Here is a 13,825-nt window from a genome sequence, read left to right as displayed (position 1 = left end):
TGAATACTGTTCAAGGGCAGACCAAGCATGAGCCAGGATGACATTTCTGTGTGCTCCCCCAGCATCTAGCACACGGTCTCTCTGATGTGTAAGCAGAGGTGCTTCTATGAGCAACCACCCTTACAGTTGCCCAGATGATGGCCACGGTTTGCTTCCACCTGGACCTTTACATTCTTAAACTATGTTAGAGCTTTTCTTTTGCATAATTACCCTTTTGACACCCTTGTCTTTCTGGCTCTCTCTACTCTTTCTCAATTCCTCCCTCCTCCTGTTCCATGTGGGATTTGTAACTCTGGGTCACCTGCAGTTGTCAGGACTCCCCTTCTTTACAGTCCAGACCAGGCTTTGGTTTCCTGAAAACCGTGTCTCCCTTTTCTTTGTTTGGTCTTCACTGTGCTGGAGTACACTGCTAAATCCCTTCCTAGGAAGAGGCGTCGGGGTGGCAAACCGTGCGTGTCTGAAAACCTCTGGATAGATTTGGTGGGTGTAAATACAGGTGGAAAGTCATCTTTCCCCGGAGACTTGGAGGGCTTTCCTCCACTGTCTAAGAGCCTTTTACTGCTGATAAGAAGACAGGAGTTCAGGCTAATTCTCATTTTTTTCATAGGCAAGCCATTTCTTCTTCTTTGGAGAGGATTTTTAGGATTTTCATATTTGATGTTTCTGAAATTTCACCTGGATATGTCCAGGGGTGGCTCATTCATTGTGATGAGTACTTAGGGGCCCTTCACTTAAGACCCAAGAACTCCTGGACTGGTCCTGCTTCCTTCTCTTTTCTACTTTCTGGGACATTTACTCACTCTTGTGTGCCAACTGTCTATTCAGAGTATACAGACCTTCAGCTGCTCCTGCCCTCCAATGTGCCATCAGCTCCAAGCCCAGAACCTCCTGGGGCTCCACAGAGGAGGTCTAACCTCCACTGGGGTCCCTCCATAGTTCACTGGATGGCGCCTTTCCACCTTATGCTGCCAAACTGTGATGAACCCTGCTCTTCTTCCAAAAATGTTGAAATATAAGTATTTCATTCATTGGTTACTGCCAACTCTCACTACTGCCCCCTCTCCTCTCACTGATGTCTGGAAAGAAATCTTTTGAAAGCACTGAATTTGCGCTTTCATAGCTTTAGTTGGAGTCCTATAATTCATAAACATGCCTCACAAGGAAAAAAGCAGAACTTTCACCAGAAACAACTTACCTGTTTAGAACAGCCCATGCACCTGCTCAGTTTGAGGGTCCAAATCAATATCATAGAAACAGGGCCGGGTAGGGAGTCCAGGCATGGTGCTCATCTAGGAGATGCAAAATAGCATTAAAAATAAACTTAATATGATGTTTTTTTTCACCTTCCCTTCAGCTAGAAAGCTCAAGGCACAAAGACAGAATATTATTTTAAAGTTAACCATAAAATGTCACTCTTCATGTTACATATTAAAAACCAAGTCACTGATCCTCTTATGATCTCAGAGAGAAACCCTCGAGTCCTCCAGCAAACCAAACACCAGGCTTCCTCATGGGCTCCCACACAGACTGGTGCAACAAGAGGTTGAGGAGGTGCCTCCACCTTCGTCCCACAATGGCAGGTGCTGGGGAGGCTGAGGAGTCAGTTATTCACCCCCTCGGTTCTCACATCACAAAACCAAAAGGAGGTGCAGGGCTTGTCTGCTGTTTAATTTTGTTTTAATGAGTCTTGTGTAGATACCCATATTATTATTATTTTTTTTTTTTCCAACTACGCAATGTTTTTATTCAACTATAAGCAAACAGCAGAATTAACACAACATTCAGCAACTCCAGACCGGCTTTTCTTACACCGAAGAGTGATCAATTTAACAGGCACAGACTTTCGGATTTCTGATGACCTCTCACTCAGCCCTGCAGCTCATCTAGATGGCCAAGCTTTAACAGCAACTCTCTCCCTATTGCTTTTTTCAGTATTGCTCTTTAGAGGAGCCAGAGCAGGACACTGACACCCAATAACCAGCCTGAGATGTATCACATGGGGGGCTAGCGGACGTGCTGGCCCCTGGTTGTCTTAGTGAGAGACAGGGCCATGAAAACACATGCCAGAAGATGCCATCACAGACAATCCTGGGCTCGGGCTCACAAAGGCAGAGGCAATCAACCTTTTCTTTTTTTCAACCTCTCTTAAAGATTCTTTGATGCTCTGTTCTAATACTGCAGACCTGGTCTTTTTACCAGAATTTTTTTCTTCTTTAACGTCTAGGTTGTTATTCTTATATTAACATTTTGATGACCCCATCCTAGTACCAAAATATCCCCCACCAAAACGGAGTTCAAATTTGATCAAAATGTAAACCCCCTAGAATTACAGAGGACAGGCAGAAGGAAAAGTCACCCTAAACCTAAATCTGACCTCTCAGGGATCAGGCAGGGGGAAGGGGAGAAATCTACATGCATCACTAAACTGAAACACTGCTTGGGAACTCTGGGACCGTGTCCATCTCCTGGCTTTCCTCTACTTCCCAGACAGCTGCTCGTACAGTTTGGGCACATAGTCATCCCATTCGGCCTGGTAACACGTGCCGGCCACCGGAGCCCCGAGCTCGTACTTTTTGCGGAAATTCGCCACCTTGAATTTGCCACGGTGGTCTCCAGATCGGTTGCTGAGAATGGGCTCATCACACTTCAGTGGCCTGTCCTGCTCGTAAACCAGCCAGATGTAGCGGTGAAGGCCTGTGCCCTTGGGAGGCCCAGAGCCCACATAATCGGAGAGGACCGTGCCACTGCTGATGTCGTTGCCCTTCATGTTGACCACCAGGAAATGGTGCCATTCCCTGTATTTGGGGTCCTTCCTGCTGGGAGCATCCGGGTCTGTCAAGACCAAGGTATACAGTTTACCTGGATCAAGGCCATCCCATGCAATGCTGGTGGGCCGGTTCTTAACCTGGGTGGGTGTGAGCACTTTGCCCAGCTCGTCAACCTCCACCCCGCCGTATTTGACCTGCAGCGGGTGCTGCGGCCTCTCGTCCACTTCCTGAAGGCTCAAAGTCCCGGACCACTTGCTGAGGTCCACCGGCATCGCGAAGCCGAGAGGGTCGGACAGCAGGGAAAGCTGCGGGAGGACTCACGCAGGGTAGCAGCCCAAACTCCCAGCGGTCTGCAAGCTGTACCGAGGCAACGCACGCACCCCCATATTATTTTTGCTTCAGCAACACAACATTAGGAATCAGTATCCTTTAACTTGGGCCAAGACATTTCTAATCTAGATGGTTTTACAGTCACTGTTCTAACTGGTCCAATTTGGCCTTCTAAACCTGAACTTGCAATGCTCATGGATTTTATTTACACTTGCTTCTTTTTCTAAAGAGTTGGCTTTGACAAACATCTACTTAGATACAAATCTGTAAGGCTTGTAAGTGGAAAACTCAGTATAATTTTAACCTGTAACAATGTCCTTTATAATGAATACATACATACAAGTTTCAAATCAGATCTAGACAGGAAAAGAGTTTAAGTGGAACTTCTACAACTTAACTATAAAAATGTCATAGAAAAGGATGAGTCACCTTACGTAACACAAAACACTTATACTTTAAAAAACCTGATTCTGACATCTGAGCGCCAATCAATACTTCCTAGAACGTACTACAGGTAGCTGACATCGGTTTCTGTTCTCACATTCTATAAGAGATAAGCAACTGCTGAGCATGGGGACAAGGAGGAAAAAGGAAGGGACTGGTCCTCCGCCCTAGCGTAAGAGCCTGAAGATGACACTATAAAGATGAAGGACAGGGCTTCCCTGGTGGCGCAGTGGTTGAGAATCTGCCTGCCAATGCAGGGGACACGGGTTCGAGTCCTGGTCTGGGAAGATCCCACATGCCGCGGAGCAACTAGGCCCGTGAGCCACAACTACTGAGCCTGCGTGTCTGGAGCCTGTGCTCCGCAACAAGAGAGGCCACGATAGTGAGAGGCCCGCACACCGCGATGAAGACTGGCCCCCGCTTGCCGCAACTGGAGAAAGCCCTCGCACAGAAACGAAGACCCAACACAGCCAAAAATAAAAATAAATTAATTAATTAAAAAAAGATGAAGGACAGGTGCCCACTGATGTAGACACGCATGTGCACATTGGCAGAAGATTCTGAAGATAATCCCCAAAATAGCGATTAATAGGATTATCAGTACTACTCTTTCCCGAAGAGGACTTTTTTCCCCTTAAACATTGGTCATGTTGATAATCAGAAAATGTTTTTAAATGAAAAGATTATGTGTACATACATATAGGAATTTAGATATAAAACTCCAAAGAGAAGCCACCACACCTTGAATTAGTACATAAAATGCTCAAGTCCTCTGAACCCTGTTCAGGCCCCAACAGCAATCAGAAACCCTGAAGAACAGTAATTGTTAAGGCGTCTAGATTATGTGCGGAAACGTCTTGGTCCAGGTGGGCTTCTAAGGTGAGAGTCTGTTCTGGATGAGAAAGTCCCAGCCTGACACTTTCAGCTTTGCTTTCGTCTCTACAGCCACCCCTCTGCACCCACACATCAAAGGAGCAGCGACAATACTGCTCCTTCAGCTGTCAGGTGCCGACAATTTCTCCGGAAACAACACACATTCTGCAATATTCGAGGTGCTGGGTAAATGGTTTAACGTCCCTACTGAAAGGGAATTTCTACAAACCCCAGGCACTGATGAACCTCGAAGCAGAGCAACGCACGCCTCCTGCCTCTGGAGGGAGGGGCTGAGGGGCACTGGTGCACACGCCCTGTCTGACCACCACTGTGACGCGATGATGCTGCCCCACAGAGAGCTGACAAGAGCAGGGCTCACACCTTTAATAACCTGCCCAAGGCCAAAACCAGCAGGGGTGAAAGTGGATTCAGTTTTAATGTTCCGTACTTTCAACTATCATATCACCTCCTACTGCTTTCTTACTATACTGAAAGAAGCTCCAAAAGGAGGTTTATTGGTTTCTTTTACTTGTGTATTGGCTTAGTTTACTATTTCGATCCTGTATTGCAGTAAGAACAATCTGCAGATGTAGGATACTGGGCAGATCTATGGGGGAACCTGGGCACAGGATCAATGCAGACTCTGGGACAAAGTTAGTCCAAACTGCAAGTATGTCCTTAAGCTTTTCTCTACCTCCCTATTAGCAATTTTCCTCCTTAAACATGCATGAAACCTGTAAGATACGATTTGATAATTAAATCATCTCAAAGTGTAAATAAACCCCCTCACCTTTCATATCTACAGGGTTCACTCACACTTTAAGGGGGAAATTCTTTACTCAAAAATGATGCATTCCCTGAATTTCAGGCATAAGCTCCAGGCCTGTCGAGAAGACCTGGGAGGTGCAGAGCCTCAAAGGGGCTGTTGGGAGGACCGAGTCAGTCTGTGAAAGGTGCCCAAAAAAGTCAGTTGTGATTATATATAAGCACCACCACAGCCTATGAATCAGGCCCATCCTGGATTCAGTCAAGGTCATACTGCCACTGGGAAACAGAATTATTATTCAGTACAAGCAGTCATAGCATCATCCTTGAACTGAGACCAAGATGGTCCATAGCAAGACGATTCATCGTAACGGGCCCGACTCCAGCTTTCTCCTCAGCAATGAACTCTGCTAATTCGGCATTTGTGTGATGGCTTCAGTAATCAATTTAAGAAGCACGGGTGAACAAGCAGCGCTCTCTGCTTGCAGCACTCACTCACCGTTCCCACCAGGGGGTACAGAAAGCCAGCCCCAACGCTGGCGCGGATGTCGCGAATGGGGAGGACAAAGCCAGTGGGCACGCCTTTTTGCTCTGGGTTGTGAGACAAGGACAAGTGTGTCTTGGCCATGCAGATGGGCAGATTCCCAAAGCCCTGGGGAAAGACAGGAACAGAAGTGGGACAAATGAAAGGCTGGCAACACAACGAAGAACATCCGGGCACCGTGCTGATATGGCTTCTGCAATTTATTTGAAACATCCAACTCCCTTTACATACATCTCTACATCACTGCCCTCCTCCAGCTTAGTTATTATTGATTTAAAAAAAAAAAACCTTTGTTGGGTGAAGGAGGTAAGCACTCACAACCATATCCCACAAGTGATTTCACTTTCATTTATATAACCAATTAAAAATGATAGCTTGGAGCAGACATGAAGGTACGACTAAAGGCTCTCAATAAAGACACCCCATATTTCCTCATGGCTTTCCCACACTCACATACCACCTCTGGGTAGATAAAGAACTTGGGGCCGGACCACCTAATCCACGCTCAATATTTAAGAGGGGAGAAGGCTGCTGCCCAGAGGAGGGAAGCAATGCCTGGTGGGCTGGAAGAATGCAGGTATTCTGACCCCAAGGCCTGCTGGATAAAGAGCTGAAAGAACCAACCAAACATCTACCTGCTTTGTGTAGACTTCAGCTTTGTGCTGTGCTTCGGGGAGCAATTCAATGTCATCCGCCCCATAGATCTTCTGTGCAATGATCCTGATTTTATCCTCAACTGGGAGCTAACAGACAGGAAAGAGAGGGGAGACCATGACTAGACACCCATGAGGACACGAACCTTTACTTACGGCCATGTTCCAGGTGAGAGTCCCCAAAAGGGCCAGAGATGTTTTTATACACATACACAAATAGGCAAATAGTTTGAGGTTTATTGGATTAGAACTTTTTTTTACTACCAAGCCCCAGATTTTATACGTGGAAAATGTCCCACAGGTGTAAACTTAACTGTGTGTGTGTGTATTTAAGACCTCACTATCATAAACAATACTGCTCACTACTCAAGAATAACTATTTCTTCATAAATAAAAAATAATGCTCCAATAACGAAGATCAGTCTCCTGTCAAAGCAGACCTGGGATACTGTTTATGAACTAAGGCAACTGATATCCATTCACAGAACCCCTGGTGTGTACAGGAGAGGCAGATGCTATCTTTCACACAACATACCGATCGTTAATCGCTGTTACTTAGAAATAGTTATAAAAATAAGATCATCTACATATTTAAACAACCTAGTGACTTACACAATCAACATGCAATGGGTGTGGTGGGAAAGGATATGCTTTCCATGGCACCTGTGCAAACAGTGCAGCAGAGGGAGGCCAGTGGTCCAACCAGTGACCTCTAGGTCTAACAAGGAAGCCCAGGGCTGCTTCCTCTAGGGCAAAGCTTTCGGAAGTGGGGCCTGGCCTCTTAAATGCTGCTGCAGCCTAGCTCAGGGCACTAGGATTCAGAGCAAACAGCACAGGGAGAAACCACCCGACGGAAATGGGAAGGACAGCTACTCACAGGTAACCTGGGTGAGCAAATCACTGAAATTAGGCAATATCAGACTCTATGCTCCCTAGCAACTAAGGCTAAGAGAACACTGAGTTTTGTTTTGTGAAAGAAATAATTATCTTAAATAATGAAAATAAACATTTTCTTTTGAACTAAACAGTGATCATTTATGAAGGGGCTTTGTATAATGGATATAAATAAATATAATTGTCTATTCAATTACAGCTTTATAAAGATCCAATAGAAACTACTTTCATATGCCTCTTATAATTGGACCTCTATAAATGCCAAGGCATATTCAGAACTTCTGAAGCAAAAGTACTTTCGTTGAGGAGTGATTTAAGACCAACAGATGCTTAAGACAAAAAGTGGCAGCCTCCTGTTTGTCAGAACAGAGAGAAGTTCCAAGTAGAAATGGGTTATAAAGTCCTCGTTACCCCACTTCTTCCAGGCCTCCTGCTCGCCTTCAAGGACTGGGTTTCCTAATTCAGGTACTGTGGATGGGGGCTTAGAAAGGGTGCCTATAAATGCTTTGTATTTGTGTGCAAACTTGTGTTTAGGGCATTTCCTAAAAAGATGGTTGGTTGAACAGGTTTTCAAACCAGTCTATAAAACTAAAGCTCAACAGGAAAATGTCCATGTCAATAGGAGAATGTTAATTAATTGTAACTAAGATATAAGAGTATTATACCTGCAAGGGGCAAAGAAAACAAGAGATTGTTAAAATTCAAGAGTAATAGGGTTTCTTCCGTCTACCTTTTTATGGCTATTTTTGAAAGTTTATGATTATCTTCTAAAAACCAAGCCAAAAAGCAGCCTAGATGATACAAGCAGAACTAGCTTCAACGTCCATCCCATGTTCCTAACAGTTTCCAATTATTGTGGGCATACTACTTAATGTCTAATCACATCCTGAAATACACAGAGAACTGAAAACAAAATACAACCCTATAATAACAACATTTTTGTGAACTATCTTTACTGCATCCCAGAATAAGCAGTGCTTCTGCCTGAGCCAGATGTACCATAATTTACTCAGTGATGGAAAGAATGCTGAAGCCTGCCAAGGTGCTTTGGTTTTGCACCTGAGTGCTTCTCTGAACTTGAGGCAGCGTCCGTACCAGGAAGTGCACTTTGGACCACACTGCTTTCCCCTATATTGGGGAAAATGTTTCTGAGTTTGATGTAGCCCCTTGCCAATTTGCCATGACTCTTGCTTCTATATGTAACCCTCTCTCCTGCCAGCAAAGGGACTGTACTGTGAGCCTTTTCAAAGTTAGGATGTGAGCCAACCTCCCGGGGTGTTCTTGCCTGGACGCCCTCCTCTGCCAGCAAGCAGCAACGTGTGTTGATAAGAAAGCTGTCTGGAGTTGCGAGTCCAGGCTGTGGTCGTGTAACTCACCTACATGGGAATCAAACCCACAGGTTGAAGCTGCTAAACACAGGCTCTAAGCAGAAGCAGCCACACAGAAACTGCATTGTGCTTTTTGTTTTTTTGTATACAGCAGGTAACCCACCTTGAGGTCATAGAGGAGCTGGAAGCTGCTGGGTGCCTGAGCTGCCCTCTGGACGGCCTGAGCCAGCACCAGGGCGCCCTTGCCCCCTTCTGCCCAGTGAGTGCACTTCACAGCATCAAAAGCCCCATGTTCTTTGGCGAGGCGGGTGATGAGGTCCAGCTCAGCCTCCGTATCTGTCCTGTAAAGGCAGCGCTTCATGTTAAAGCATTGATGATGGCTGGAGAGGACAGAATCTGTCATGTTTTTGCCATTAAAACCCATGTGAATTACCCACTGATAAACAGACACTAATCAAGTAATACTGCCTGGGTTTGAACCCTGGCTCCACAATTTACTAGCTGGGTGACTTTCAGCCAGTTACTTAAACTTTATGTGCCTTGGTGTCCACATGGGTAAAATGGGCATAATCATAGCACTTACTTCATTGGGATGTTATGAGGCTTAGATGGTAAATACATGCAAAGTACTTAAAACATTCTAGGCACATCATAAGGAATCGATAAATACTAGCTTTTCAAAAATTTTGCTTCCTATTTTGCTGTGGTTAGACCATCAGAACAAGACCAAAACCAGCATTACGATAACTAAACAACCCACACAAGTTCTCTTACAGGAACACTTCCAGCTCAATACTTTTAACAAATTGTCAAGACAACATCCTACCAGACCTGGTGAACTAATAGAACTGTGTAGGGCTATGACCTTCTCTTAGCACAAAAGGCCTTTAAAGACCAAAAAGAACAGTTAACTTCTAGCCTGTGTTACCCACTTCACCTGGTGGAGAAGGGCACCCACAGGAGCCAAATCTGACTCTGGACCCTCAGCAAGTGAGGTGATGAGTCCCCTGTGACATATGTGGTGCCTGTCATATGGCAGGCTCTCATCAACAGCTCCCAAAGCACAGACTTAATAACCAATAGCAGTAACTGAAGAAGAGAACAAAGCTGAAAGCTGGGCTGCACAATCAGCACCAGGAGATGTTTGCAGGCCGTTTTCCACAGGCCCCCTCGACTCTTACACTTTATACTTACTTGAAGGCGTTCACGGCCACTACCACTGGAACTCCAAACATCCTGGCATTTTCAATTTGTTTCTTCAAGTTACTGAAGCCTTTTTCAACCAGCTCCAGGTTCTGCAGAAACAACAGTGGAAGGTCTGTGAGGTCAGAGAGCAGAACTGAAAACAGTTGCAGGTTCTTCTTAAAAGAGAAACTGTCTCCTTGACCCAGAAGCCACTCACTGTCAGGACAAGCCAACAGAGACATGCTGGAGCCTGCAGCCCTGGAGTGAGCTGTGCTCCTGTCCTGGCTGCCCTGAAAGGGTGAGATTTGCTGGTGCATCTGCCCTCATCGTGCTGTACCTTAATAGCTTATTTGCTGTTTGAACGGAATCAGCTGCCTTTAAATAAATTATATTTATGACCCCTGTTTTATAGATTGTATGTACTTATATGGTACAGCAGTACAAATCGACTCTGTTCAGCATGGCACAGACCCTGCCATCAGAAGACAGGGCCTAGCATACATAGTGTGTGGCATTTGTCAGAAAACATGGAGTCATCAGTGATGCTTTCACGGGTTTAAATGATCTCAACCATAAACCTTTTTTTTTTTTAATTAATTTTTATTGGTATATAGTTGCTTTACAATGTTGTGTTAGAACCATAAACCTTCTTGTGTCAGAAATGAGATAAATACCATTTTTAAGAACCAAATACTACGAAATTTAAAGGAAAGTAATTAAGGAAACACATTTTAAAATATTTTAAAATACGCTTCCTGGAGCACTGCTTGCAGCATGGGAAAACTGCAAACAACACAAAGCTCCTTCAATAGGGGATTGAGCCAGTGAATCATGATATACACACTCGATAAATATGTATCAGGTACATGTTATGAAAAGTGTGAAAATCTGTATTAGCATGGAACCTCTCAAAGATGTACTGAAATGGCAAAACTATGAAGAGATTAATTAATCCCATTTTTGGACAAATACAAAAATACATGTGCATATTCATGGAATTTTTTTTAAATGTTGAGAGATACGCACCAACTGTTAACAGGGGACTCAAATCATATATATATTATATTCTTGTATTATTTAATTCTTTTTACAAAGGGTATATTATTATATAAGCTTAAAATACATTAAGTATTTTAAAAATGAAAATATCATCTAGTCTTATATAAAAATAAGTACACTAGATTGTGAGTAAAACCCAGCAGTAATAGTGCTTGGTTTGTGGATTCCATAAAACAGCAGAAAAAAGGTAAGATATAGAAAACAACTGAGATCATTATAAACATGATTTATGCTTTTTCCCCCCTTAATAACTGAAAACTGAGATTAGAATTTAGTTGACATTCTAAAGAGCACAGCTAATTCCTTACCTCTAGTCACATGAAAACCAATTAATACGTAAGATTGATTGAGAACAGTTTTAAATAAGTAGAATTTCTTAAATGAAGACACCAGCTGGGCCAGTGAGGGGCAGTTGCTCTAATTAGATGCAGGAAAGGCTGCGGGGTGGCAGGAGGGCCAGAACTGTGAATTCCCCTCCTACGCATGAATCAGACAAATGACCATAAAAGGCAAATCATAACTCAGAAGACAGGCAAACTGAAGGCACCAGCAATTCTTTGCTAGCTGCTTTTGAATTACTTCATTTGGGGGCTGAAAAGTGACCCTGTACTGCCTGACAATTTAAAAGCCTCCAAAAAAGGCAGAAAACTTGAATCAACAGTGATAGCAGCTGAACTTACCATCTCATTCGGGGGCCTAATCTCTCACATGATAACCCCAAACTGGTGCTAGAGATGTTTCTTCGATGGTAAATGATATAAATGTGAAAAGGTTTGAGCTCACAATTCCTTGAGCTCCTGCTTAATGCCATAAACCAAATCAGTTTATGAAAACTGCCTAGAAAAATAACCAGGATGCTGACCCTATCTTGGCCCCTTAATATGGATTTAACTCTGCAGAGGAAAAAGCATTTCAAAAAAGGCCCCTACTTGCTTCTGATATGAACGTCATTTGAGAATCAACGAGCTAATGCAGGGAAGACAAGGAAACTTCCATGAGATTAGTGCAGGGTTTCTCAACCTCAGCACTACTGACATTTTGGGCTGAATATTTCTTTATAGTGGAGAGAGTGTCCTATGCATTGTAGCATCCCTGGCCTCTACCCACTGAATGCCAGTAGCACTCCCCACCTCAAGTTGCAACAATCAAAAATGTCTCTAGACATTGCGAAATGTCCTGGGGTGAGGGTTGGGATGGGGGGAATTGCTTCTGGTTGAGAACCAACCACTGGTCTAGGGGAGTGGTTTTACTGACATCCTATGCAGGCAATTGCTTTATGAGGCATTTCTTCTCTGTTTCATTTAGTACAGTTCTTCAGCACACTGCAGGCCTGTTAGCACACCCTGTTCCCAAGAGCAACCTTGGGTCATAGCGACAGCCCAGTCATTTCTAAATGGGCCAGGCTGAGAAATGCTGATTCAGCATGTGGTGCTTTCTAGGCCAAGTAATTAGAAGTGACTGAAGTTACCTCCTCTATGTAAGCCTTGGGCAGAGGAAGTCCAGCAGTAACCTGGAAGGAAAAGAAGCAAAGTCAGAGGCATTTTCTACTTACAATTAGAGTTCAGCTTCAAACAGTGCTTTGCCATGTGTTAAAGGCCAGAAGCTGCATGCTTGGGTGATACACAGCAGTAGAAGGTTGTTTTCTGCCCTACAGATTTAGAGCTATGACCAATACTACGGCACAGAACCAAAATGACTGCTTTGAGCAGAGTGGGAGACCTTCATGGCCTGAATTGAAGAGGTGAGAAGGGATGAATCTATGAAGGCAGGTGAGGGAAGGGATGTGTCCTTGGCAGGGGCAATAACCCCAGCGAGTGAAGCACACAGCAGTGGGGGTGGAAGTAAAGCTGAGTGTAGAGAAAAAGGCAGCTGTGAGCCCTGCAAAAGCCACCCTGAGACATCTGCCGTGAAGTCTGAGATGCCCTGCGATGGGTTCGTGAGCTGGTCCATGGAGCCAGCCCACTCCTTTGTGGAGCTGAATGGGGCACGTGAGCAACATGAACAAGAGGGAAACAACACACAAGGATTTTCTTCCTCTATGGGTGCTCACTGTTCCAGAGGTACCTGGTGGGTCAGCCCTGCTGCATCCACAGGGAAGTGCAACAGGGGTGAAGGCGCCAGTTCCAGGGACCCCACTGGGCAATGAACAGTGATTAAGAGGCCTTCAGCTTGCTCTGCTCCCTTTCCTCAGAGACACCATGGTGCTCCAACTCCAAAGGGGCCTCGGAGAGGCGGGGCAGGAAGCAGGGACCTGAGCCCACGGTCCGGGCCGCACGTGGCTCCAGCAGGTAGCAGGAGCAGCAGGCGAGGGTCCCGGCAGAGCTGTGTGCAAAGCTCTCCTCTCAGTGCTGCCAGCTTACGCGCCCACAGTGTTTTCCAGACATGAGATCAGGAGGAGAGGAGGTGCAAAGGCGTGAGGGTGAGTGAGGGGGTGCAAGAGAGAGAAATGTTGGTTATGATCAGCAAGAAAAAGGGAGTCTGTCCTGCACTCCTAGCAGAAAGGGGCATCCTGAGTTAGGAGTGCCTCGGGGACGAGTACGGCTGGAGAGGTGTGCTGGGGTTGTGACAGCAGTGGCTCTCCCCTTAGTGGGGACCTAATCCTTTCATGGGGTCCAAGAGTTCAAGACTATTTCCATAATTCTAAGACATTATGGCTCTTTTCACTCTCATTATTTCCTGAGTATACAATGGACTTTTCCAAAGATTATGTGACATGTGGTATCACAACAGATCAAATGCCAAAGATGAGAATCCATCGGTCTTCAATTAAGCCAGATGCTGAAGAGATCTGAAAAACGTACAATGCCTAAATGTTGTTCTGGAAAATATAGTCACTTTTCACTTAAAAAATGTTATTTATGTTAATATTTATGTCAATATTTAATTTCTAATATAGTAAATATCACCAGACGTAACTCACCTGAACAAAGAGCTCTTTTAGGCCCTTAATGATTTTTAAGAGCATAAGGAAGTTCTGAGACC

At 44.7% G+C, this 13,825-nt stretch overlaps 3 protein-coding genes across 6 annotated transcripts in view; 1 reads left to right on the top strand and 2 right to left on the bottom strand.

The window, feature by feature from the left end:
- ZBTB25 (zinc finger and BTB domain containing 25) overlaps window positions 1-13,825 on the top strand; it is a 121,416-nt gene that overhangs the window by 39,772 nt on the left and 67,819 nt on the right. The window lies entirely within an intron of this gene.
- The window catches only part of MTHFD1 (methylenetetrahydrofolate dehydrogenase, cyclohydrolase and formyltetrahydrofolate synthetase 1), a 60,458-nt gene that overhangs the window by 437 nt on the left and 46,196 nt on the right, over window positions 1-13,825 (bottom strand). The window contains exons 22-27 of the mRNA XM_061180892.1: window positions 12,312-12,353; window positions 9,794-9,894; window positions 8,763-8,940; window positions 6,360-6,467; window positions 5,680-5,832; window positions 1,196-1,289 (exon numbers count right to left, since the gene is read on the bottom strand). Coding sequence (XP_061036875.1) covers window positions 1,200-1,289; window positions 5,680-5,832; window positions 6,360-6,467; window positions 8,763-8,940; window positions 9,794-9,894; window positions 12,312-12,353 — 672 coding nt within the window. The 3' untranslated portion in view covers window positions 1,196-1,199. The remainder of the gene's footprint in view (window positions 1-1,195; window positions 1,290-5,679; window positions 5,833-6,359; window positions 6,468-8,762; window positions 8,941-9,793; window positions 9,895-12,311; window positions 12,354-13,825) is intronic.
- Window positions 1,707-3,134, bottom strand: LOC133084383 (phosphatidylethanolamine-binding protein 1). The gene has a single exon (XM_061180901.1). It carries the CDS (start codon window positions 3,038-3,040, stop codon window positions 2,477-2,479), a length of 564 nt encoding a protein of 187 aa, XP_061036884.1. The 5' UTR covers window positions 3,041-3,134; the 3' UTR covers window positions 1,707-2,476.

This window comes from Eubalaena glacialis, chromosome 2, assembly GCF_028564815.1.
Source record: "Eubalaena glacialis isolate mEubGla1 chromosome 2, mEubGla1.1.hap2.+ XY, whole genome shotgun sequence".
NCBI classification, from domain to species: domain Eukaryota; kingdom Metazoa; phylum Chordata; class Mammalia; order Artiodactyla; family Balaenidae; genus Eubalaena; species Eubalaena glacialis.
Note: the sequence above shows the minus strand (reverse complement) of the source record. Positions and strands in the feature narration are given on the sequence as shown.

Coding starts and splice junctions, on each gene's coding strand:
- LOC133084383 (XM_061180901.1), bottom strand. CDS start 3,040: ATGCCGGTGGACCTCAGCAAGTGGTCCGGGACTTTGAGCCTTCAGGAA.